Source organism: Fringilla coelebs, assembly GCF_963513975.1.
Source record: "Fringilla coelebs genome assembly, chromosome: 7".
NCBI classification, from domain to species: Eukaryota; Metazoa; Chordata; class Aves; order Passeriformes; family Fringillidae; genus Fringilla; species Fringilla coelebs.
Genome location: NC_140035.1, coordinates 12158229 through 12184164, shown reverse-complemented (window position 1 = coordinate 12184164; position 25936 = coordinate 12158229). Strand labels below are relative to the sequence as shown.

Below are 25936 nucleotides of genomic sequence, written 5' to 3'. Positions count from 1 at the left end.
CAATCATTTCCTACTAACTAGATTCAGGCTCCATGTGACTGATTAAATGAATTGCTTTCTATTACACAACAGATTCATGTGAATTAATAGCCTCTCTTAGCAGGGGTACTGAGGGAGCCTGTTTCTCATGACAGCTGTGCAGGCACTAGGCGCCCATGGGAGTGCAAGTGCACAGTGGTATCAATCAGTAGGTGTCTTGTGCCTGTTGCTGTAGCAAGCAATTTGGGATGGCAGTAGTGGTGTTCAGGGGTGAAAGGCAGTGGCTGGGGAAGCCACAGAAGTAGAGAAATATAGGTGCTTGATGGTTTTCATTCCCTGAGTGCCTGACTTCAAGTAACTTTGCATGGCTCACTTAGGAGATGTGCTGATCCTAATTATCAACCAGGTTATATAGCGATTTATGTTCTCAAACTCATTCGGTCTTGAGTTGGAAATACTATCCTGCTGATAAAAACCTGCAGTTTTTAGGTTTCCTCTCTTCATCCACATTTGAGCCCCATGTCTCTGCTAACTGTTCTGCATCACTGTCAATCAGTGGTGATAAGATTCCATTGCTTATTGCCTGCTGTTTCTTGGAGTAGCAAGGTCAGCAAACTGTCTTGGTTGTTTCACTCTCCTAGTGGTGGTGGTCAATTTTTTGGCTTTTGTTGTATGATACAGTTGATGCTTGCTTCTTGATAAGAGGTTTAGAACAAGTATTTTAAAAGTCCTTGCTAGTAGCTGCTATGAAGCAATCATTTTGTTGGTAGCTCTTTTAGTTCATTAAACAGAACTAAACAACTTCCTCCATGCCTGCCCCAGAAATATCAAGTTGTCTTGTCATTTAAGCAAGATAAGTCTGTATAATTCATGCTTTATCTCTTCATGTTCTCCCAAATACTGCTTTAATAGTAATATTAGAGGATCTGTTTTGTCTCTTGTGCTTGAGATGTGCAAATGTGTTTTTCAAGACCTGTCAAAATGAAAGTCATGGAGTCTTGTAATGTGAGAATGTTATTTAGGCTGATGTGTAAGTAGCTACTTGATTCTTTATGGTAACAAAGTGCTTGCTAAGAACTTCAACTGTTTTCTGTGGAACCGTGAGCCCACATCCCTCCTTGCTGAAGCTGTTGACAAAGGAATAATGGTTGATTATATGAATATGAGACTTAATGGAATTGCAGTCCTGACTAGGAATCTTTGCTGGATCACAAGTCGAAGACCGAAAAAATCAGTTCTGGGATTATAAACATTTGTTAAAGACTTAATCCTGTCAGCCGTTGCTTTGTGAATTAGTGTTGCTGTCAGTTGAAGTGATTAGTGTGAAATGTTTTAGGCCACTAATAATGCAGCAAAACTGAAGTTTTTAATATGTTCTTCTTAAATTTGGAATGTGTCAAAACTAATCTGAAGGCAAAGCATAGAATTGGAAAGCTGAGAACATGCTGAGTTAAGCAGATGCTGTGATTTCTCTGCTTCCTAGCTATTTCTATATATATTTTTACCTGTAGTGAGAGATTATTTTTCAGAAGAGTACTGGAGACCTATTTTGGGCATGGTAGATGGATATATTAAAGAAAGTTTTCAGCTTGGATTTAATATTGATGACTTTTTTTTTTTTCCCAAGCTGGTGGTTTGAATCACAGGTTTAACAGAGGAAAGAATCCCACTTTATAGACAAAATTGTTATAGAGTACTATATTCCAGGTTTATGCTTAACATGACAAAGCACTTTAAAAGATTATTTGTAGGAATAATCTACCTGAACCCTGGACTTTGTTCTGCAGAACACACACTAAAGCAGCTTTTTTTTTTTTTTTTTAGTAGATGTTTTATAAGGTTAGGGCTACCCTGCTTCAGAGGATGCTGTCTTGGGTACCATTTTAAATCAGACATTTAACAGGTGAAGTAGTTTTAGATCAAGTTGCATGCCTGTTGCCTCAGCTTTCCAGAAAATAGGTGGTTTTGCTAACTGAGGAAGCTGCTCCCTGATTAAAATGAATTAATTATAAAGTATGTAGTGATCTGTGATACAGCCTTTCCACTAAATTGCTATTGCAGTAAGAAACACCTCTCCATGATGGTACTCTTCTGCTATTTAGTGTTCTTGGCTTACTGTGAGATCTTATTTTGGGTAGGTAAGGAATTCTCATTAGTGCACTCACCAAGAAGTCTCACTGATTGACTTTTATAGCAGCTTTCTGCTTTTATCTACTATGTCATAAAATAGAATAGCCAAGAAATTTAAAGAAATGGTGTTTAAAAAGACAGCACCAGTGTCAAGCACACATTCCAATCTTTCTTTGCACTTTATTATGTTTTAAAACACATTTTAAGAATCAATTTTTAAACAATTCTGCAGGCACTGGAAATTTAAAGTTTGTATTATAAAGCAAACTAAATTCAAAGTAGGCTTTATTGGTTGAATCTGTTCTGAAGTTTTAATGGAAGGAAACTAATTAAAAAAATTATTAGGCAGACCAGTTGGTGGTGATACGGTGCATCTTTATAGTATTAGATAAAGTTTCTAATAAAGTGTTAGTCATGATGGATTTGCTTTAAGTTTTCTAGCTCTGCAGTACTACTTGTGCAAGTTGAAAAATGGGCCTTCCCATAGATAAGATTTGTAGCAACTGCATTGCTGGGCATAGACTTGCCTTAAAGTTGCTGAGGCTGGAAGACACTTGTGGAGACTGCCTAGTCCAGTTGACTGCTACTCCTCACCCATAAGCTGGCTCATGATCATCTCTAGTCAGAGCTTTGTGCACTTCAGCTTTTCTGATGGGAAGGACAACTCCCCTGTTTTACCATTCTGTCCTAAAGAGCCTGTAGCATCCACACAGCAGCACTGTAGCCATGAGAGCTGTCCTAGCTCATCTCTGTGGTCCCAGTGAGGTTCTAACCCCTGCAGCTACACACAGACCCCCAACATCTCCAGCTCGTTCCCTGTACTGCATGTGTTAGTGTATGGAAGCACCCTGTTGTGCTGATTTCCCAAGAAAGGCATGAGCTCTGAGATGAGCTGGTTGTGTATCAGAATAGTAGTTCTTTTTATTCTGGTTAAGTGCTCTGCAGAGATAGGAAATGTCTCCAGGAGCACACAAGAATAAATGCACAGTTTGTATTCGGCACTAGTTCTGTATGTTCATGTGACCTGTCATTTGCTAGGTCATAAAGGGAAGTGTCCTGAGCTAAATGTGTCCTAATTCTCTGTGTCAAAGTCAAATGGTTGTGAGTTAACAGTCTGCCACCCAAACCCAGAGTTACCAAGCATGTTATATTGTGCCACTCTTAATTCTACAGCACTCTGGAGGCTGCGTTGAAGAGCACACATTTGGCTGTAAGTATTTTTATAGTGCTAGGCACAGCACTCTATGAGGAGACCAAGGATAGCACTTCTCCCGTTAGTAAAGCTCTCCACAGCTTTTTAGTCTTCTTAGCTATAGGGCTGCTGAAATTGCATAAGACCCCTGTACTGGTGTCATAATCTAGTTCCCATTTGAAGATAGAAATACTGCTTTTGGCTTTGATGTAAAGTATATGAATGCAGTTGTCTGAAAAACTGTCTGTTATTGAAAACATTTGCTCCTAGTCCAGTAGAAAGGCAGCTCTTGCATGTGCAGAATACCTTGGTATGGTATTCTCTACCTCATTGGGGAAACTGGAGTAAAGTAATCTATTTAAAGGTGACATAATACAGCAGCTGAATTATGTGTACTAAGTGTCTTTATTGTTGTTTTGTGTGATGTAAAAGCATTGATTGAAAGATGGAGGGAAAGGTTCAGTGCTTGACACTTGTGTGATGTTGCCTGATTGAGGGAGCTTAGTGACTCACTGTATACATTTGTGAACTCTGCAGTGAAGTCAGTGAAGTGCTTAAAATAGTGGAAGTGCCTTCATAGGCTATAGGAAGGTGATCCCTGAGTGCTCCTAGGGATCTGGGATTCTATGGTTAAGAGTGAACTCAGGATGGGGGATTATTACTTGCCTATCTGCATCAAATGTGGTCTCAACAGTGGTTTGCATTTCCCCAAATGGAGATGTGAGCATGAGATACTAACTTCAGTTTGCATGCAAGGAATGTAATTGTATGGGCAGAGACAGTTGTTTCTGCGGGTATTACCTGAATAATGTTTGGACTTGTGACTTATCCCAGACATCCAGTTCAGTAGGGAAGCATGATCTAGTGAGATATGTCCTTTGGGGAAGCAGCAGTAGCAGCTAGTGGCCTGTCGGCAGTGTCTGGTGCCTTGTTTGTGAGACCAGTGGGCTGGATCTGACAGCCCCAGGACTGGTTAACAGTAGTGAGACCTCCTGCAACTCTGTGGCACACTTCTTGGTTGAATGGGCATTTGTGGTGTTGGTGAAATCAGTGGTATTGATAACTTTTTTGTGGATTATATAGCTGCAGCTTTTTCACCAAAGTAACTGAAACCGTGTTATAACCTCGTACTGAGGTAAGATTTTGGTTATTTTGAGCTCTAGAGTGCCACTTCAGACACTGTGTGATCTGACATGTTTGACTTGGCTGTTGTATTTGTTCAACTCTTGGAGATCCAGTTAAAAATTGGTATGAGATTAAATAGCTGAAGCATGTCACCACTGTCTCTTAGTAGTTCAGTGGACTTTGTGTAGGCTGTGTATCAAAGATGGACATGTTTCTGCATGGGTGAGCTTCCAAAGGAAGTATAGTTGTAATACATTTTGCGAGTCAGTGGGTGTGAGGCTGTTGAGCAAGTCTGTTGCCTGAGTGTCACTTTTCTGGTATGAGCCAAGTTAACTAGTGTGAACAGTGCTGTCATAATTCACCCTAAGTAATTAGGCAACTACACTGTTATCACCACAGTGACAAACTCTTAGCATAGTAATACTGATTAATGGTATTAACTCAGTCTTTGTGCTTGTAGAAGAATTCTGTCAGGTTTTTTAGCAAGATCTTGCAGGGTAAGAGCAACATGGTGGATCCCTCTCTGCTGTAGTCTGTCTTCAGTGTGTCTTCTGGGTGTTAATATTAGACTTGGAGGCTTTCTGAAAGTACTTGGAGAGGTCTGGCTAGACATCTCCCTACAGAAGTGGTTTTAGCTGTAATGGCACTACTGTCTTATGACTTTCACTCCAGGTAACACTATCTTGCTGAGAAAAAAAGTGTATCTGGTTCTACATATGCCCTACTAGTTGCTCTTACTGAGTCATATGGAAAATAATGTGGAGAGTGGTTTCTTACTTATTTCCCCATAAAACTCTATGTAACTATGATGCTTGCATGCTATCAGTGCAACAATGAGGCAGTTATTATAATTGTTCTGCCTACATACAATGACAATGTCTTGATACTGTTGATACCTGGCTATTAAGAGCATTCACTTTATAGCCTGACACTGAAACCTTATTTACTTGTATATAGATGTATGTGATTTTTTTGGGGGGCAGTGGGGGAGGGTGTGCTCCAGTGCCTTAAAAGCACTGTTGTAGGGACGTCCTTTTTCTTCTCTGAGCTACTGCACAGAAACAAGTTACTTGGCTGTTTTTATTTCACTCTGATGGAATTCTAAAAATAAACAGTCAATCAAAACCAAGTAAACAACAACAACAAAAAAAAATCCCCCCCAAAAAACCCTGAACAAACAAATTTAAATATTTAAGTTCCTTAGGAACAGGGATATATGTTTGCTTATATTTAACTTCAGCATAACATCTGAGTTTTAAAGGGTTGCTTTAAAGTGCTGCTCTTCTGAGCAATGGATCAGTCTGATTCTTTCCTGTGACTAAATCTTTGAAGGTTGCAACCTTGCTACAGACTTGGACAGGATTTAGTTCCAGTTTTTCTTAGACATCAAGATTATTCTTAGCAAGGTTATTGGCTTGAGATTACTGCTGATGTGTAAGGTCATATCTGTTTATTTGTAATGAGTAATCTAGAATGGTTCTGCACTGAATGATGTGAGAGGGCGTATATTTAAGAATTTCATCTGGTAAGTAAATGTCAGATTTGCTTTCCAAGCTACATGGATGCATCTCTGAAAACTTGTAAGAGTTAAACTGTGCTTGACAAGGACGGAGGGGATTGTGGGGAATGTGATTATTATACAGGTATTTTGTACTTAAAATGGATCACTGTTGTGGTGGTCCAGATCTAAACAGAGCCTTAAAAGATGGAACAATCCAAGTCTAGCTATAACCTGTTGGAAAGAGCAGCATGCTAGACTTTGTAGGTTGCAAGGACAATGATCGGTTAAAGGAGAGTGCCCCTGGGTGTCTCTTGTTCTTCCTGTTCTACATAATAACTGTAAGTGCCAAAAAATATCTTGTATACTAAGTCCACTCTTCTCAAAATCACTTGATCTTATTAAACTTTTTCAGTCTAAGTGAAGAGCTGGAGATGGCTTTGCGTGCAAATGTGTGGAACAGTGAAAAGTAAGCCAGTATGGAGACCAGGGTACTAGAAGGGATTCTTAATCCTAATTGGCTGGTATCCAGTGGCTGGATGTCTGATGCTATTGATACTGTTGGAATATTTTAGTGGGATATCTGTGTCCTCTGCATGCATGCAGGGAGGGCTTCTGATCACAACTATATTAAAAATACTGTTTTTATACTCCCTATGATATTTTCCAGATGAGCAAGTCTTAGGGACTCTCCTGCAGTATAAGTTCATCTCACAGTCTGCAGTCTTTCTTACTATGGATGCTAATACTCCAGTCTGATTCTTTTGATGAAAAATAATTCTGAATTGAAATGGTTCTTCAATCTGTGCCTGTCATTTCCCCAGCCTTGTAGGAGATGGAGAACAATAATGACCTGGCTTCAGGTTCTGGTTTAACCTTTGCTGTAACAAAGCGAACTTGCTAGTCCTGGTCTTGCTTCGTGTGTCTGTTAGCAGTGTATATGTAGCTCCTGCCAGAGCATATTTGTGACAGCCAATATCTGTAAGTGTACACACAATTCTGGGGGATTTAGGCAGGATTAGTAAATAATAATAATTGTCTGAAACTGGTGTAATGTAACTTTCAGTGTATCAAGTGAATGTATTTACTCTGAGTTTTTTCCCCGTAACATTTAGGGATATAGTTGTTGCTGCTTTGAATGAGAATCTAGCCTATATAAAGAGGTTAGATCCCTTCATGTGTACAGAGTAAAGTTGCTCCTTGCTTTAAATTCTTACTTTTCATCCTGATATAAAGTATTAAGTTTTCAAAATCTGTTTTGAGTTTCCTTTCCAGTGCCCTTATTGTGGCAACTGCAAGTCTACTATTGGATCTTAGGGAGAGAAAATTCCTGATTACCAAAAGCAAATCTGAGGTTTGGGGTTTCACTCCAGTGCTCAGCCTGGCCACTGCAGCAGAGTGGTGGCTACTTCTTGTCTGAGGAGTGAATCGTGATCAGGGCCGGGGAACTGCCCTGTTTCTGCAGCAATATAAGTAACTGCTTGGCTGCTAAACCTTCTTTGGCCTTAGCTGTACAAGCTCCCTTCACATCAGCGCTGAGGCATGTGTAGCCTTGCAGATGTGACTGGCAGGCCCAGTGGGCTGTGCTGAATGGCTCTGCTGCAGGAGGAGATGGGCTGGAACAGCCAGGGGCAAGAAAGAGGGGACTGAGGGACAGGAGATGGTGATGGCAGCGTTGGGTAATATAAATGGGGACTGCAAAACTACCCCAATGTGCTCTGGGAGTCATCTCAAATGGAATTAATTCTTTGATCTAATTAAACATGGCTTAGAAAAATCTATAAGCACAACTGAGAAGGTAGAAACATCCAGCATTACATGGGGAAGGATATGAGGATATGCCAAGCAGGAATTTCTACCAAACACATCATGATCTCTGTTTAGGTTGGAAACCATTAACTGAAAATATGCCAAGAGGTAAGATATTAGCACAGCAAAAGAGGACAGAGTAGCATTTGTAATTTTTCAGCCTGCATATCCTAAAATTTTTGGTGGCATTAAATATGCCACTTAATCTCAAATGGGTTTTTTTAGTTGAATTACCAGTTGGAGCATTTACAGTCCATTGAAAGCTAATGGAATTTCAGTACTTAAATATTTTCTGGGTAACCTCAGAATGGCTGAGGAGCTCTTAGAGTTCATAGCTCAGTGAGATTGTTAATTAGTTTTGTGATCCAGGGAATTTCTGTGACTGCATTCTTATGGGCATATCACAGAGCGAAACACTTCAGAGCCTCTAATTCATATTCTGATAAATGAGGATCACTAAAATACCGTTGCAAAACCTTGTTTCTTCTGTGCTGGCTTTTGATGACATCATATTTAAGTCTTTATAATAGATTGAATACCCAGATTTTCCTTTAAAAGTAGGTATCTGAAGGGTTTAACAAAGCTCCTCTGTCAAGCTATTGGGCTAAGGGTTTCTAGAATCCTGTTTTAAAATCCAAAGAATGGCTGCTTTCAGTGGCAGGATAGCAGTGAAAAGAAATGTCCAAAGATATCAGCTGCACAGCAAGAGAACAAGGGCTGATCTCAGCAATTTTGAGCTTAGAGCTTTATTTCAGTTTTAAATCTCAAACTGAATGGAAGAACTAGCAGCAATTCCAATTAAAGCCTTTGGAGGGTCTCAGATTCTTTTATTACAGCAGCAGAATATTTATTGGAAAACAGGTAGACTTAGTGAAGCTTCTCTTTTTATTTTTTTTCTCACGTACTTGGATGAACTGTAGCAAAGTTTCTTTCTTGTGAAGTGACACGAGTGTTTTCTTTTAAGTGTTCTGCAGCTGTGGTCATCTTAATGCACATGAAATAAACAGGGATGTGAAAGTGTGGTCTGGTTTGAAATACACGTAGTTATTCAGTCATAGTCTTTGAATCTTGGTATTAGGTAAACCAGTCCTGTTTGTAAACTGCGTTCTGAGCAGTTTTACTGTTTAGGTTGAGGAGAGGGTGGAGAAAAAGCAGTTTACTAAAGTGTTTATAAACAATTGCCTTGAAGTGCTCAGTTTCAAGGGACCAGCCAAGCATGACACAACATTGTGCAGGGGGCTTTAGTTAACCTGCAGGAATTGTAATCTAAACAGATAAGGGAAGGCTGAAATAGCTGGTGAGTTTAGGGTTAGATATCTTCCATTGAAGGTGGCATGGTTTGATTAGTCCTGTGGCCAAGTAGAGATCTTCAGAAGTCTAAATCAAAACAGCTGATTAGTAACTCCTATGGTTTGAATTGTAGATTCTGTGCTTCATGTGGGCAGCCTGTGGCTGGTGTAACCTTCTATCCTTGATCTGAAGAGCATCTTTCAGCAGCATCACAAAGCTCCTATTGTGCATAAGGCTGTGTGTTACCTATTATAGAATAAATGCAGCATTATCAAGTCAGTGGCTTAATCCTTATCTTTGAAAACAGATGAAACAGGTAATTACTTCTATTTTCTTGAAGAAGAAAGACTGCTAGAAAAAGTTTATTCTTTGTTTGTAAAGTTTATGCCATGCTAAACATGGCATCTGTCTAGCAGTTTATTTCAAAGCAGGATGAATGGTAACCAGAAGGAGCCACCTCCCCTACCTCACTCTCCCAAATAAACTTTCAGAAGGTTTGGAGTGTGGTGGGTTTTTTTGGTTGGTTGGGGTTTTTTGTGGTTTTTTTTACAGCTTATGACACTTAGCATATGAAATTCAACATGGTGTCATTAAACCTGAGGGTAAAGTGACAGATGGAAATTAAATAGATTGACTGACTGCCCAATGGATTGCTTCTTGTCCTGTCAGATGAGGGTGAATCTTGCTGGAAATAAATGGTGCCCAAACAACAAGTAAAGAGTAGTAGGGGAGAGGAGGCATCTTACCACAGCATTAGGTGTCTTGTCTGGACATCTACTCAGAGTGTGCTCTTCAGCATATGTAATAAGACCCTTTGCCTTAAATCTGTGTTCCTTAAACTGAAGGGATTTGAGTAATGTTTTAAAGCAACTGCAGTTGTCACGGGTTCTTCTAGACACTGCTCCTTTTTTTTGAGAAGTGGTTGGATTTCCCAAGACTTGTTTTTCTGTGAACAGATGAGTTAATGTCAGTGTCTTGACTGCCTCAAGGATGCTTAATGTACAGAATAGGAAGAAAATTAATCCTTGCCTACTCAGAGATAACAGAGGAGAGAGCTTCCACTTGTGTTAATAGATTTTGGGGTTTTTTTAACTTTTTTTAACCTCAAGGAACTGATAGATGTGAGCTTTGAACCATGTTGTGTAAACTGTTTCTTGGGCTGCAGAAGTGGAGATAAAAATAAACAAACAGTTGGCTACAATGCCTTCTCTTGTTGTTTCATTAGAATATTCCTATTATAATCTCACCATGCCCCTTTCTGAAGCAGTGATGTGCTGTCAGCCTGTTCTGTAAGCACTGGTTCTTCTGCACTAATACTGACTGTGTTAATCCTGTGTCACACTGTTTCAGCCTTCCTTGTCCTCTGTTCTTGCCTCCTGACTGCCCAGCTACTCTGGGCTGGAGGGGGCCATGCTCCCTCTGATGCCACCAAAGAGGAGCTGCTTTGTGTGCAGCTTCTGGGACCTCACTAGTGCACACTACACAGGGTCTGTGTTGTGAGCAAACTGCTGCATTCAAGGATCCCTGTAGTCCTGGTCCTCTGAAATATTGGAGTGGCACTTGGAACAGCTCTACAGGGAAGATCAAGTGCCTTGGTCATGAAGATGCAATCAAACTGTAAATTTTTATGCTATTGGGTGGATTTTGTTTAATGTTATACTTTGATTATGAATCAGGTAATAGTGTAAGGCTGACCTTGCAGTTTCTACAAGCCATTGTTGGGGTGGAACAGAGAAGGAAAGATTTAAATATTCTCTCCACTTACCTTTATGATGAACTCAAGCTTGTTGGTATTTTTCCTAAATACAACTATTCATTTACCATGACCATGTAAAGATGTGGTATTTGTATTGACAGGAAGAGAAGTCTTTTCTCTTGGCTGTTAGTAAATTATGTTTTTATTGCTGGTGCATAGCACAGTGGATTTAGTGCTGCTGCCTATTACATATCCTTGAGTTTGTGATGCCAGAAAAATGTCTAATTTGAAAACTTTGTATTAGATAATACAACAGTTACAACAATGTTAGGATGTCTGATAAAAGAATACTCACAGGTTAAAACCAGTCACAATTATATGAAAAGTAGCTAAGGGTCACGCTCCAGAAAGCAGCTTATCTACTACTGGGAAAGCCAGACTACTCTTGAGCTAGGACAAAACAGCATTCTCCACAATTTAAAAGCAGGCTGTGTTATTTCTAGAACACTTAAAAGTCCCTGAACTATCTCATTGTGTAGCCAATCTGTAGCTCTTGTTTCTTGGGTGTTTATGTCCAACCAAAGCTGAATTCTGGTTTACCATCTGTAGACCATGTGGACAATAGGCAAAGCAGCTACTTCTGGAGTTCGAATGCTACCTGTTGTGTTTTTTCACATTCCTTTGGCAGGGAAATGTTCTCTTCCTCCCTTGCCTCTCTGGTGACTAAGAGTTAAAAATCAGTCTCTGTGGCAATGGCTGAATTCACTGTCCCAAACAAATACGTTTGTGCTGTACAGTGCAAACCTATGGAGAAGTAGGAATTGTCACGCCCCATTTCTGTACTAAGGAGTGTCCTGGATGAGGGAGCTGATGTATAACATAATAGAGAAGATTACCAGAGGAAAATATCTGTCTTCACTTACCAGTGTTTATCCCAGAATGAGCACTTAAAGATGATTAATTTGCATTGCTGTACTAAATGTATGTAGCAAACAGGTGTGAGTAAAAAAACTCTGCATGGAAAAATACTGTTGCTTAGATGTTTGAAAATGCTGTCCTGAGGGCACTTCTTGATTGTTGGCATGTTTGTTCTTGTATGCATGAGTCAATGAGAACTTAGTTTGATTTGTTGCTTTTCAGAACATCAAGTCATGACAAGGGGAAAAAAATAGTCGCTACCAGTGTACTCTAAGGGCAATTGTCCAGACTGGTCATGGAATTGTCAGTCTCACAACGCGGGGCACATCAACTGGATTGCTTGGAGCAAACTGCTTTCAGGGAGAGGTTTGGACCGGACAGTATCCAAAGGTCCCTTTCCAAGCTAAATAATCCTATGGCATGTTTGTAGGCTGATGATCCCTTAGTTTTTTGTTAATTTTGTTTAGGCCAGCTGGTTGTCCTGAAGTTTTTTCCAATATACTACTCAGTAATGTCTACTGTTGGCCTTGTGTTTCCATACAGTAGCACTTGCTGGTGTGGCAGTGTTTTTCTAGACTAATTGTGTCCAGGTAAATTTGGGACTCCTGGAAGGTCCATTCCAGGAGCTTCTGTGCTTCTGGAATAAAGTGTGCTGCTATAAATCAAGGCTGGTACAGCCACTTCCTGTAGCAGTGTTTTCTGAATGGTCTGCTGGTCTCCTTACAGCTCTCTGCCAGGATATGATCAGCTGGGGTCCTTTGTGGTGCTCCAAGAAAACAAGAATCTCTCTCCTGCCCTCTACCATATACACATCATGTGTCTGAAATACTCATATTTGGGATTAATATTCTGTGTGGGAATCCTGACTGGTGACACATCTTTGTTTCACTTATTTCTGCTTTTATTTTCAGTGTGCTGTCCTTAGAGATGCTGCTCTGTGCTAATCAGCGTGGCAGCTGCTGCTTGTGCTTCTGGTACAACTACTGTGTCCAGCTACTCTTAAAGAAACCCACCCAACCAAAAAAAGAGGCAGTATTATTTTTAAGGAGCCTCCAGTGTTTAATTACTAGCCTCACATAACACACAAACAGAGGCTTGTTAGCTAGGGCTTGTTTATTGAAGCTTACTCCTTTATGGCTTAGCAACATCAGGAGAAGAATAGGAACTGAGTTTTTTTTGCAGTAAAGCAGAATTTTTTTTTCTAAGCAAATTAGATTTGCAGCATCAAAAGGCAGGAAGAGTGTAAAATAAATGGTAATGCCATGTTATGAGACTTTCTGCTAGGAGCTTTTGCAGCTTGTTCCTGCCAATTTACTGTGTATCTCTGCTGTTTTCTTAGCCTATGTAGGGAGAAGATCAAAAGCCAGATTTCTGCCTATGAGCAGATCTAAGGTATAGCTGTATCAACATTAAAGAAATATTTTAGAAAGGTGTAATGCCTTATAGCAAGAACAATAAAAAACACTTAATTTCATATCTTCTGAGAAAGAGTGGGTTTTTCTTTAGAAACTACTCTAGACACTAGTCTTGTAGGCTGGGTTTACAAATTAAGAGTAGCTTGTTAGAAACCTTTGGCACTTTTATTCCTCATACTGTTGTCACAAATAGAAGGCATTTGTTTTAATACCTTCTCCTACTCATACTTTAGGCATGGTTTGCATGCCTGTGCTTTGGAGTGGCCCATTCTTTAGGCTTGCAGGGCGGGGTTTTAATCTGGTCTTTCAGCCCTTGTGAGACACTTTACCTGCATGCTACCCTGATGTCACCAATGTCATGGATGGGTGACTGTGCTGCTTCTCTCTACAGATCTGATTGGTTGCCTGGCACTTCGTCTGTGGCAAGCAGGACAATGGCTGCCAGCAAGAGCAAGAACCAGAGTTCCTTGGCCCTCCATAAAGTAATTATGGTTGGCAGTGGAGGTGTGGGTAAATCTGCCCTCACACTTCAGTTTATGTATGATGAGGTAAGTAACTTCAGTTCAGCTTCTCTAAAGCACAAATTCATATGGCTTGCTAAGCTTTTTTTTGTGGGACAGGGGAACTAAATGTGATGAGCAAAAGACCTGATGACCCCACTGGCAGGAGCAGGATGTAGAAGGCTGGGAAATGTGTCCTCTGGGAACATCTCTGGCTAAAGGTGACAAAATTGATGCTTATTTGTGAAAGAACTGTCTTCAGAAGTCATGCGTAATATATGGGTGCTTGTGTACAGAAGCTGTTACTACTTGGAGTTGAACTTTAATTTTGTAATTTAGGTCAGTTAAGGCTGAAGTTAGAAGTAAACATTCTAGCTCATTCTGATGAAGTAGGTGCTCAGGTGATGAAGTAGGCATGTTCATAACATGAATTCTTCCATACTGGTGTACAGGAAGCTAGATTAGGTAGCCCACACTAGTTTGTGAAGGAATACGTGATCCTGTAGTTCAAAAGTTAGTATTTTTCTATGGGTTGTCCACACATACTGTAAGTATCTGAACAGGTGATGTAGTCATTCATGAAAGCCAGCCAGCTTAATTTGGCTTAATTGTTGTGTTCTGAGGCTGAGAGGCTCTTTACCTCTCTACTTCTCTGCAGGATGTGTGCTGTTGAACTAAGTTGAACTGGCAGTGGCTTTGTGGCTGTCATCAGTACTGAATGGACCTAAAGTATGTGCCTGTGTAATTATGGAACAGGCTTTCATGTTCAGCAGCTGGATGCTCTCATCTACACCTGTTAAAATACCTGTTCCTGAAGTATATTCAAATGCATTTTCTTAAAGTGGGAGATGTAGATAATGCCAGCACATTGCTTAACTTATACTGCAACTCTGTTCCTAAATTGTGCTGAAGTTGCTGACAGTGTTTTGTGTAGCAAAACTTGACTAGGCAAATTGGCTCTTTGATGTATTAAGGGCTTAAATAATTTGCTTTTAATAGTAATACTAAAAAAAAAAGTGAAACTTAGTGGCTGACTGAATTATGAGAAGGTTTTGGGGAATTTAAATGTCACAGAAGTGAAAGAAGGAAGATAGACAAATACTGAGACTGTTTGACAGTAATTCTAAACACTGATCCCTTTCTTGTCAGTTTGTAGAAGACTATGAACCTACCAAGGCTGACAGCTACAGAAAGAAAGTAGTTCTGGATGGTGAAGAAGTTCAGATAGACATTCTGGACACAGCAGGACAGGAGGATTATGCAGCTATCAGAGATAACTATTTCCGCAGTGGGGAAGGGTTTCTTCTTGTCTTTTCAATAACAGAGCACGAATCCTTCACAGCAACAGCAGAGTTTCGGTGAGTAGTTTCTCTCCTAGGCAGGAGAAGTTACCCAGTTCCTGTGTTGCTCTGACAACTCTGCCTGAAAGCTACAGCTCTTTGTTCTTTGTCTGTTACCATTTGATCAATAAAAGTGACACCTGACCACTTTGCTCTCAGCAACTGATAACCTAAACCACAGTATTCAGCCTCTGGCTTTAGCCATCTTCGTGCCTGCAGCTTACAAGTACACTATGCCAGCAGCAACTTCAGGCAAGTAACAGATTCTTGGACTCTTAAAACAGGCATATTCCAGCCAATTTTCAGTCTTCATGGATGTGAAGTTTAATTATCTTAGAACAGTACTTCTGGAATTAAGTCTGTCTTTTGGCCAGGTTTCAGACACAGTATTGCTTACTGCTAGAAGCAGGTGCTCTAAGGAAGGGAAGGATTAGCCTCCACTCTCAGGTATGGATTTGTGCCAAACAAGGGTTGGCAGCCAAGCATTGCTATTGTAGGCAGACGTATTCCTAGAAAGACACAGAGTAGTAGTAAGCACTTCCATTTTTCTTCTTGGGATTAGCAGTTCTGATGTAAAAATTGGCACCAGATTGACCGCAGAAACTGCTTGTGTAGTGTGGGGGGTAAATAGAAAGATTTAAACCACTTCTCTGGTTTTAAAATCCATGTAGCCACATTCTTCCGGGCAAGTGTTCTAACTCTTTTTGATAATACCTGTTGCCTCAGTAGAAGGTAAACCAGAGATTGCCTGGAATAGCTATATAACTTGAAGGAAAACTGCCCAAAGCATAGGGAAAGTTTAGGAGTTCCTTATGCTTGTCAGTATAAGAGCTCTCTGTCAGTCTGCCTTATGTTCCCTTTGCTTCAGTGGTACAAGGTTAACAGATACTAACTGGTAATGAAGTGCTGTAGCTGAGGACGCTTATTTCTAGGTTTTTCTTAAAGCTAAGGCAAACTCCCCTTGCACTCCAGAACTTAACATATCACACTCTTCCAACAGTACTGGATGACCACAAAATCTTTCATGAGGTATAAAAATACTGATCCTTCCTCACATAATACTTCTCTGATTTTGTTCTGCTTCAGAAGGCTGACAGTCATGGGACACACAAGCAGAATTCAGTTTGCTCTAACTGGAGCTGTGAAAGGGGCCAACAGTTCAACTGTTACAGGACTGCAAAATTGAGTACTAGGACTCTTCCTAATGTAAGATGGAGGAAAAAGTCAGGTAACACTCAAAGAACACAAAGAAAATGAGACAAGTGGAAGCAATTGGGTTTGGCTTATGTGCCTAAGTGAAATATGTTAAACCCAAAGTTTAAGGCTTTGAATGAAAGAGAGTAGGAGTATTTATCTTGGCAGTTTGGTTTTTTGTCAGACTTCTGTAACTAGGTTAGCGGTGTGTCAGTTCAAGATTCCAGCGCAGCAAAACAATGAAAAAGCAATGCTAGCACTGAAGATGGACAAGAAGGGCCTAAGAGCTTTGTGATGCAGAATCTCCTACTTTTCAATGGTTCAGAAGTAAAACAAATAGTGAAGTTAGTTAAATGGAATATTTAGGCTCACATGCATGTGCTAGTTCCTTGGTCCAGGAAGGAGTGTGGAATGGGTAGTATGAGTCACCAGCATCCCAGGCCAAACTGCAGAGTGGTATTATTTACTGCAGATCGAAAAGTTCCAGAATCCTAACGCTATGAAAAAGCTGAATACTGAGCAAACGAGAGGCTTGTCTTTAAACCCGAGCTCTCCTGCTGATGCTATGCATTCAGTGTTTGCTTTCAGTGCCTCTTTAATCTGAAAATGTGTGAAGATGCAGTTAAATGCAACAGCAGATTGTCTGCTTCAGTGTTAATGCTATTTTAGAGTCTCATATACTCTCCATACATTGTTATTTTGTAGATGGAAAACACAGGCATCTGAAGTAGTGTGGTAACTCGGTGAGATGAGAGGGTGTAGCACTGTGCTCATGCCTCGTTTAGCTCTTCTTCATAACTATTTAAAAATAGTTTAGAGTGGTAGAGTTCTTCCAGCATCCTAGATGGACAGCAGCATGTGTCAGTCTGGTTTCAGCTTGTGTTTTACCCTAGTAAAGAGCAGACTGAGACTGGTATGCAACATCACTCCATCTCCTTTCCTGGATGCCGGTACATCCTCTTAGCATGACAGGTTAATGCTGGCAGTTGAATATCTTCCTGGAGTCTGTGAAGGAGGAAAGTTGCTAGCATTTTAGTTCAGAATTGTGTAGTAACTCTCTCCTTTGGGTAAAGTTTAGGTAGCCATTAGGAATGATCTCTGCCAGCTACTGGGCTCTTTGCAACCTATTGCCTTGGCAAGGACTTGATGTTGCCCAGACCTACATAGAGATGTGATGCAGCCTGTGAATTAAAGATGGTGACTGAATGCTAAGGTAGAACTTGGCAAACATGGCACTTGTACTCTTTTCCTCATTCAAATGTGAACTCCTGCTGCCAGTTGCTCTTCTGCCATAGTCGTCTTTCCTAGAGCCTAATTACTCACTAACTAAATGGTAAAACTGCCTTCCTGGAAGTGTGAGGCTTTCAGTAGTGTAAAGCCCGTAGCATTACTATGCTAATCTTGGAGTAATTTTAAAGTATGTGTCCAACTGTTGGGAAATAACCCAGTTGTAAGCACTAATAATGTGCAGACCACTTGATCCACTCCACATAAGTGTGGGAGTTTTGTTGCTACTACTAACACAGATATTTTTATTTTGAATACCTCATGTATTAGGGAACAGATCCTGCGTGTCAAGGCTGAAGAAGATAAAATCCCCTTACTGGTAGTGGGAAACAAATCTGACCTGGAGGAGCGCAGACAAGTGCCTGTAGAAGAGGCTCGAAGTAAGGCAGAAGAATGGGGGGTGCAGTACGTAGAAACCTCTGCCAAAACTCGCGCGAATGTAGATAAGGTAAGAGAAATAACATCTGCTCAGTTAGATCATCACTACTCATTTAGTAGCTGACTCTTGCTGGGACAAAAGCAAATCCACAGTTTGGTTTCTGAAGGCCTAGTTTATTAAAAAAAAAAACAAACAAAAAACAATGAACTTACTGGAATGTGTGCACTTAGGCACACACCTAGCTTAAGGGAACCTGAGATCTGGAACAAGTTAATGCTGTTGTCTTAACTGTTTGTACCTGAACCAATAGTTTTTCAATAGTTCTTTGGGTAAATGGTTCTAAGGATTCTCTAAGCATGTTATTTTGTTTGTAGGGTGTGTCCTTCTGATAACACCAATAAAAAACAAGCTATGGACAATTAGAAACTGTTCCCCCTTCTCTGTAAAGCTATATGTAATGTGGTTGATCTTAAAAATTTTATTCTTGTTTTCTGCCAAGACTACTTTGAATTGTGAGAAGAACTTTTTGCTGTGTCCCTATCCTGTTTTGACTTGTCCTTGGTGGTATAGGACAGTTATTCTCATGTTATTCTTCTGTTGTTTTCTTGTCTGAACAGTGGTGGTGGGATATTCTAGAAGAGAAATGAATTATGACTATAGAGTGTTTGTCCTGTATAGAGGACAAATCAATTTCAGTCATCCCTTAATTTTGTTTGTAGTGAGGAGTTCTTGAAGAAAAGGGTGCCTTTTTACTTCACCAGTTCACAGAAGATTATATGAAATTACTGTTTGCACCCTAAGGGCTCCAAATGTGTCTTACTAATATGCAACTGTTTAAAGATTACAATTTTTAAGCGGTTTTCTCTTGGTTAAAGAACACTTGCAGCCAGCTGTGCTCTTCTAGACAGCTTCCTGTTCTTCTATATTAGTTCACTAGTGAAAATGTTGTTGGTGCACAAGTTACTGGCAGGAACTCCTCCTCTCATCAAAACTGCAGTATATGAAACTCCTGAATTGAGACGTCTTGATTTAAAGAATGTGGCATAATTTCAGTTTGGTGAAGTCACAGTCAGTTGCATAAAGTGGGTGATGTAGTGAAACATGAATATTTAGACTTGCTTTTTCCTATAAGCATCTCATATTACTAGTGAATGGCTAGCCTATTTTATATTTAGACGAGTTTTCTGATCAGCTGGGATTAACAGCAGTGAAGCTGTGTGTCTGGAGAGTACTAGCGTGGTGATCTAGGTTTGCTGTTACAGGTCTTCACTGGCTAGCTCATGTGACGTACTGGTTGTCCTCTGTATAAGCACTGCTAGGTGCATTGTACAATAAGATATTTCTCTTTGTGGTGATTGTGTGTTAGTACTGCGGCAGAATAAAAAAAAACTTAAGAGGGTTTTGAATTACAAACTAATCTACTTGTGATCAGTAGCATGGTCTTGTTTCCAAGTATCAAAGGCTTGAGAGTTCCTGTTTGTAAAAAAATGGACTTTAGTTCTACAGAGTGATGCTAAACTCTTATTCTGTAATCATAAAAATAATTAAAAAAATAATTTTATTTTAAATAATCCTAAAAATACATGCCCAGTACAGCAAAACAGCTCTTGCATCTTAAGTGGTATGTACCTAGATATCAGGAATACAGGGGTGAAATTGCCTAAATTTTGGACAAAAAAATTAGACATGAAAGGAACCATGACTTTCTCTGAATTTTTCTTAGAACATAGTTTTGAGAATTTTTTGTGCCTTGTCACTTGAATTCTGCACCTTTGTAATTATAGACCAAGCAGAATAGTAACTGCATGGAAAAGACTGAAGTCACTGCTTTCCATAGTTAACAGCAGTGGAAATGTTTGCTAGGCACAGACAAATGTTCTCATGAGTCTGAATGATGCTTTTGTGCAAGAATCGTATTTAATAAAAACCCCTTAAAACAGGGCTGTTGAATTTTTTGATAGCCGCGTAAGATTGTGCAGTTTTTTGTCACTGCTTGACACTCTACATAATTCTGATGTTTAGTTTGTCACAGGAATCTTTGTCTAGACTTACTTCTTCTGTGTTGAGTACAGTGTGGTTCTACATCTTTATTTGCTGCTGAATACAGTAGTTTTTATCTGCTTTCTGGTGGCTGATGTTGTTTAATCTTTCTTTATTTTTCCCTCTTAGGTATTCTTTGATTTAATGAGAGAAATAAGAGCAAAGAAAATGTCAGAAAACAAAGACAAGAATGGCAAGAAAAGTGGCAAGAACAAGAAAAGCTTTAAAGAAAGATGTTGCTTACTGTGATGCTTTGGAACTGTAAATATCTATCTACAGGTGGCACGGATAAAATACCACTAAGGATATAGGGCTGGATTTATGAAAGGAAGTCTGTATTGACTCCCTTATCTTTTGCTTTGCATATCACACCTTCAAAATGTGAAAACAACTTTGCAACCATTTCCAGTATCCAGCAAAACCTTTGCCTCCTTAAACTGAAATGGGCTCCATCTTTCAACTTTCAAAACTAGAAATAGTTTCAGAACTACAATCCTTCTGCTTGGTTACACAATGTACTTTTGTATTAACTTCCTTCTAATGTTTCTGTGTGTTTCTCTTGAACCTCTATTGGCCTTAACCAGCACAGCTGTTCAGGTTCAAACACTTTTTCCCGCTGTTGCTGCCCTCCTTGATGGTGCAAAATGCAGAAAGGCTAGATGACACCTAGTAAAGGGTTTGAGTCTCCATCTTCTCTTAGTTGTCACTGGTATTTCTTACACTGAAATCTGCTGACTTCCTCCTCACACTCCATGTAAGAAATAGCAACTGACAGTTGAGAGTCAACTCAAAACAAACTTTCTTCTGTGTTCCGTTTAGTCAATACAGCATTCATGAATCAAGCCTATGGACTCAATTCAGACTTATTTAGGAAATGCAAAAATTGATATTTAAACACAGGCTAGATGCATTCCCTGCTGGGGTCTGTCTTCTCATCCTTAAGTTAGTGGTATGGGGTGAGAAAATGACTGTAAGCCTTTCTTCAAAAGGAATAGTATTATCACCATCTCCCTGAAATGCTGTCCTGGGTTTCTTCCGTGTATTGTCTTGACTCAATTACACTCTACATCTGTCATCCTTCCCTTCCCTTGTACTGGAGTAGTGGAAATAGGTGTTGATTTAATCAGTTACGTTTATATTGGAACACTTGTGATGATAATGTTGGAAAGTGAAAACATCTGCATCTGTCTCCTGTCTTGCTGTAGATGAAAATGCTGAATAAGGGTGGGTCCCATCACACAATCATGACCTGGAGTAGGTGAGGCATATATGTTACCTCTCAATGATTAGCTGGCTAGTGAGCTGTATGGTGTCAAAAAGCAAATGAAGTTAAGCAGTTGCCACATCTGTTACTCGCTGTTAATTTTATATGTACTGTTTCTGATGCACAGCAACCTAGCACATGATGAGTTTTGCTGTCAGTTATGCAGTGGTGGTCATGTTCAACAAAAACAGCCTACAAGTGGAAAAGTCAGTACTTAGCAGGTTCTGTTGTCAGCTAAATGAAATGAACTTTCTGATGCAGTTTAAAAGAAGTGCAGTTGCCAAAAATCACTTCTGTCACTGTGGAAAAGAACTCTCTTCTGGTTGTGGAGTTTCTCAATGAATTATGGCTATCTTCTGCCTCCATGGAGTAGAGAAACTTGAAGAGTAACTTTATCTTGCTGGTAACTGGATCCTTAAAGCACAGTTCCTTGGTGAAAGGTTGTTCAATGAAGCTCACTGCAGCACTAAATTAACTAATGGTGTTTCCTCTCTTCCTGAGGTGGAGTAGGGAATACTGTTCAGTACTTAGTGTTGTAATTTGAGGTTGAAAAATATTTTTTCATGTGTACTAGATTGCTTTTGTGCATTCTGTCTTTGAGCATTGAAAAAAAAGTAAGTTGTGAGCTATATCAGAACCTCTGATGACCTGAGGTTTCACAGGGATTTATCACAAACTCATTGTCTTCCATAACTAGTTCATCTTGTCAGGCAACTCATTGGATTGGGGAAACTGTACTAAATAAAAGGTGCTGTAATCTTCATTCTTGTCAAATTAAATTCCTTCTTTGTTATTCTTATCTTGTATGGGCAGAAAGAAAGGTTAACCAGCTCTGGAAATGCTTCTCTATGAACAGTATCATTAATTGTGAAGCTGGCTTTGTAATGCCCAATAGTGTTTTGAAGCAGAAGCTGGAAGCCTGCTGGCTTATGGAACTTGTCACTTGAGCTGTGTCACCTGTGTCTAAAGCCTAAGCACTGAATAGGACACTGGGAGCTCTAACACATCTAACAAAGTTTCCTATTGAACTTCCATGGATAAAAGTCCATTTCTGATGGTATATTGTCCATACAGCAAATGAATGTCCTCTTCTGGAGGAAGGCAACTCAGTTAGGTTTGGTTTTAGTTGAGACTTAACCTTTAAGTCCTTAATTAACCTAAAGGATAAACAACAGTTGAGTTCACGTTACAAGCTTATCTAGGTCAAGCCCTCCGAGGCAGGTTGTAAAATGTGTAAAACAAAATTGAATAAACTGACCTTGCTGTATGAATAATGAATTCAGCAAAGCTCACAATGAGCAGCTCGGCTATGTTGGCTCAAGAGACTTGCATGCCTTGACCTTTGATCTCTATAGTCTTAAGTACCTGACAGTATTTGATAGGACAGATGAATTTCTTCTCAGAACAGCGAGTCTCTCACTGGTGTTCTTACAGTCCATGTGCTGTTTTCACTCAGGTTATTTTTTTCTCCAACTGATAAAGCTGTGCCACTGAGGTGGACTTACTTGGAAGAAGGTGCTTGCTGTTTCATGGCTTCATGTTGCATCTCTTCAGTGTTCTGTTCTTGTCACCTGCTCCAGAAAGACTAGGCCTGGAGACTAAATAAAGCAGCTTTTCAGTTTTCCTCTTCTGCACTTGTGCCAAACTCAGTTTAACTTGCCAGTTACAGCTGAAAACACAATAAACAAAGCGGCTACCTTGCCTACTTTGGAACACTGGGCAGCAAGCTTTCTGACTTGTACCAGAAAGGCAGTAAAGCTCATCCCCTGGACTGAAATCCTGATGTCTCCACCTCATGGTGGAAGTGCCTGAATATGCCCTTCTGAAAAGGGGCAATATGATTTGGGGGTTTTTGAATGGCTTCCAGATGTGCTTCACTGGACATCAATGGATATCACCATCAGGTGGGTTGAGTGGAGTGAATATTACATGGCACAGCATCCTGTGAGCAGTGTGAATGGAGCTTTGAGTAACTGGAGGTCAGGTACATCAAATAAGGGATGACTTTGGCAGCAGGGGCTTCATGGCTGCCTGCTGGCCCTGCTGTGTAGCTGAGGAGACGGAAGGCTGGATTGAAGCTGACATATTCTATCAGCCTTTGCACGTTGGGTAATTAAAAACCACAGCTTTTCTTTGTTGGTATAATGTGCTCTTAAATCATTCTGGAGCATGGCTGTAGGCAGGTAACTGGATATTTGCAGCTGGAGGTTATGCAAGACTTGACTATGCACTTGCACTTAAGCATTCAAGTATTCTTGCGCAATGGCTTAACATGAAGTCAGGGAACTGTTTACTGCTACGTGCAATCTTCCTTATGTGGCTTAGCTTCAAGTGCTCCAGTTTTCCTTCTGCTTTGAGCAGAGCAAACAAGCCCCTGTTATAACAAGGGCTAAGTCATTATATGAAAGAAATACAGGACTCCAGGACTGCAAAGGCAGACTTGACTCTTGTAGAGGAGCATCTCTCCAGGTGGGAGTACAGATGCAGCATGAAGCATGTTTTCAATGACTTGTGCCCTATGTGTTCTTATACAGACTGATACACCTCTACTGCAATTTCTAGGGGAACACTTGGCTTGATGAGGAGAAAGATGTATGCATACATTTACTGGGCATTAAACTTCAGTAAGATGTTGATAACCATCTAAAGTTCCAGTTGAGTCCTATCTGGCTTAAGTATAATGCTCAAGAATACTTCGGGTCCAGGGTTCAAAACTACAATCTGGAATGCAGTAAGAGGTATGTAGGGGGGATATGCATCTAACTAAATGCTCACACAGATTTTTTTTTAAAGCTTTTCAGAGCATTAACCCAGTTCTTAGGCCTGACAGGTCTATCAATTCTTGCTCAAAAAAAGGATACTGTTATCAGTTCAGCTCAGAGCTTATGTAGACAGAAGCTTTCCTTAATTGCTATAAGCATATGTTGCAGTGTTCACCTCCTGTTGACTTTATAGTTGGGAGAAGGAGGGAAGAGGAACAAATAAAAAAGCTATGATTTTCACTGTAATCTCCACACTTCATGGAAATGGCAGGTGTTCCTCTTGGGAGGGGAAGGTGTTATCTCTAACACCAAGTGAGAAGTTTAGTGTAGAGGAAGTGGTTGTGATTGCAAGACTTAATGAAACTGCCTCTAAACTATGTATGCTATACTATACAATGTAAATTCTTATTTTTTTTTTCTTACATAGCTTCAGAGCTTTGTCTCTAACTTGCACAAACATTTTTAATGTCTGTAAAACTGGTCACTTTTCATTATCATGCTAATACAACTGATTTGTATTACTATTGATAATAAAAAGAGAAAATGAGCTTCATATTTGTTTGTTATTGATTTTTACAGCATTCTAAAAGCATACCTAATCTCCAGATTCTTGAATGAGCCAGCCACCGATTTTCAGTGTTGGTAACCTTTCTATCAAATATTTAACAAGATTATATTGCAGACTCTGGACGGGAGAACAAGGTGACTGAGACTCTCATCATTGGCTTTCTGGAAATGGTATGCATGTTTTTCCAGGACTGAATTGACATAGTAGTTTGGTTCATTCACAGTTGATTTTCCAGAACTTAATTGGATCAGACAGCTTGTATCAACTATATGAACGACAGGGTTGCTTTGTCTTTTCTTCAGACAGTCTTGTGCCTTTGAATAACAGAATAAGCAACACTGTGTGGAAAAAGTAGTCCTTAGTCCTTTGAGTGTGCCAGACTCCATTCTCTATGTAGGTTTGTGGTGAATGAACTACAGGAAAGAAGCTGGGATGCTTCTGAGGCAGGATGGCTCAGGACAGACTCACTGCTCTCTAATGCCACTTAATTTGGAGTGGCAGAACAATGAGATTCAAAGTAAACTTTGAGGCAGTTTCTGTCACCGCTGCTGTATAAGTTGGAAGTGGAACATTCTCTAGCCAATGACTTCTGGCCAAAGACTACAGCAATTTACATAATCTTGTTTACATGGTGCTTGCCTGGTGTTTGCCCTGTGTTTCTGATTGCCACGGTGGTTTATGTTGCTGTCCCTCCCAGTGAAGTAAATTTTAAAATTCTCTGTGGCAGAGAAAGGGTAGCATGGGAAGTGTTGTGTAGGAGGCAGAAGAGGGTTCTGAGCATAGTTGTCTTACACTGCTATACCCAAAGCCCAATTGGCACCTTTTTCTTCAGATAGTCTGCAGATGCTTCTGAGGAGCAGGGTTGCCTTTGGTTGCAGCAGGATAAAAGTGGGAGGATGATGACTCGTACATAGCTTGGCTCCTGCCTTTGTGTTTGCCTGTATTCTGTCCCAACCAGAACATTTCAGTGTGGTTCTGTGAGCTAACTGCTCAATTCCTGGGATGGTACGGGCACCTCTTCCTGAGAACTGCTGGCTCCATCTTGTGGATTTAGGAGTTAGAAGCTCTGCTGTGGAGAGGGGCTGTTCAGCATGCTCAGACGAGCAGACAAGTTGCTGCTATTTATCTGCCACCTGAATTACATGTAGAAGTCCACACTAGCTAGATTCTTCTGGTTTTGTTGCTTGGCTGTATTATTCTCTCATGCGGTATGAGACTTTGTTCTAAAATTAAATTTTCCTTTTGCATGCAAATGCTAATGTTAAATCTTGCCTAAACATTCTTCTGTGCAGCAGAACACCCAATTTCTCATGAGGATGGTGGATTTACGTTTTTTCTGGCATTAAACCAGTTTGCCTTGCAAGTGTAAGTTTGTTCTGCTTGTTGAGCACTGATTTGCATGCCTGAAAGAATACTTATTGTTCCCTGAGACTGTGCAGTACTTCACTAAATGTTTTGTTTCTATGGGTGACTAAAGATGCTGGGCTTTCTTTGAAACATAAAGCCTTAATTTGGGGGTGGGGCAGAGAATTTCCTTTTTTTTTTTTTCC

At 40.1% G+C, this 25936-nt stretch overlaps 1 protein-coding gene across 3 annotated transcripts in view; it reads left to right on the top strand.

Annotated features, from left to right (window-relative positions):
- The window catches only part of RALB (RAS like proto-oncogene B), a 47557-nt gene extending 23194 nt beyond the window's left edge, over nt 1–24363 (top strand). For 2 of the 3 annotated variants that reach the window (XM_084209254.1, XM_084209253.1), the window contains exons 2-5: nt 13444–13600; nt 14702–14910; nt 17644–17821; nt 19922–24363. In XM_084209254.1, the coding sequence (XP_084065380.1) occupies nt 13487–13600; nt 14702–14910; nt 17644–17821; nt 19922–20041 (621 nt within the window). In that variant the 5' untranslated portion in view covers nt 13444–13486 and the 3' untranslated portion in view covers nt 20042–24363. The remainder of the gene's footprint in view (nt 1–13443; nt 13601–14701; nt 14911–17643; nt 17822–19921) is intronic. The other variant, XR_014616301.1, reaches the window with a different exon arrangement.
- Nucleotides 24364–25936: the final 1573 nt, after the last annotated feature.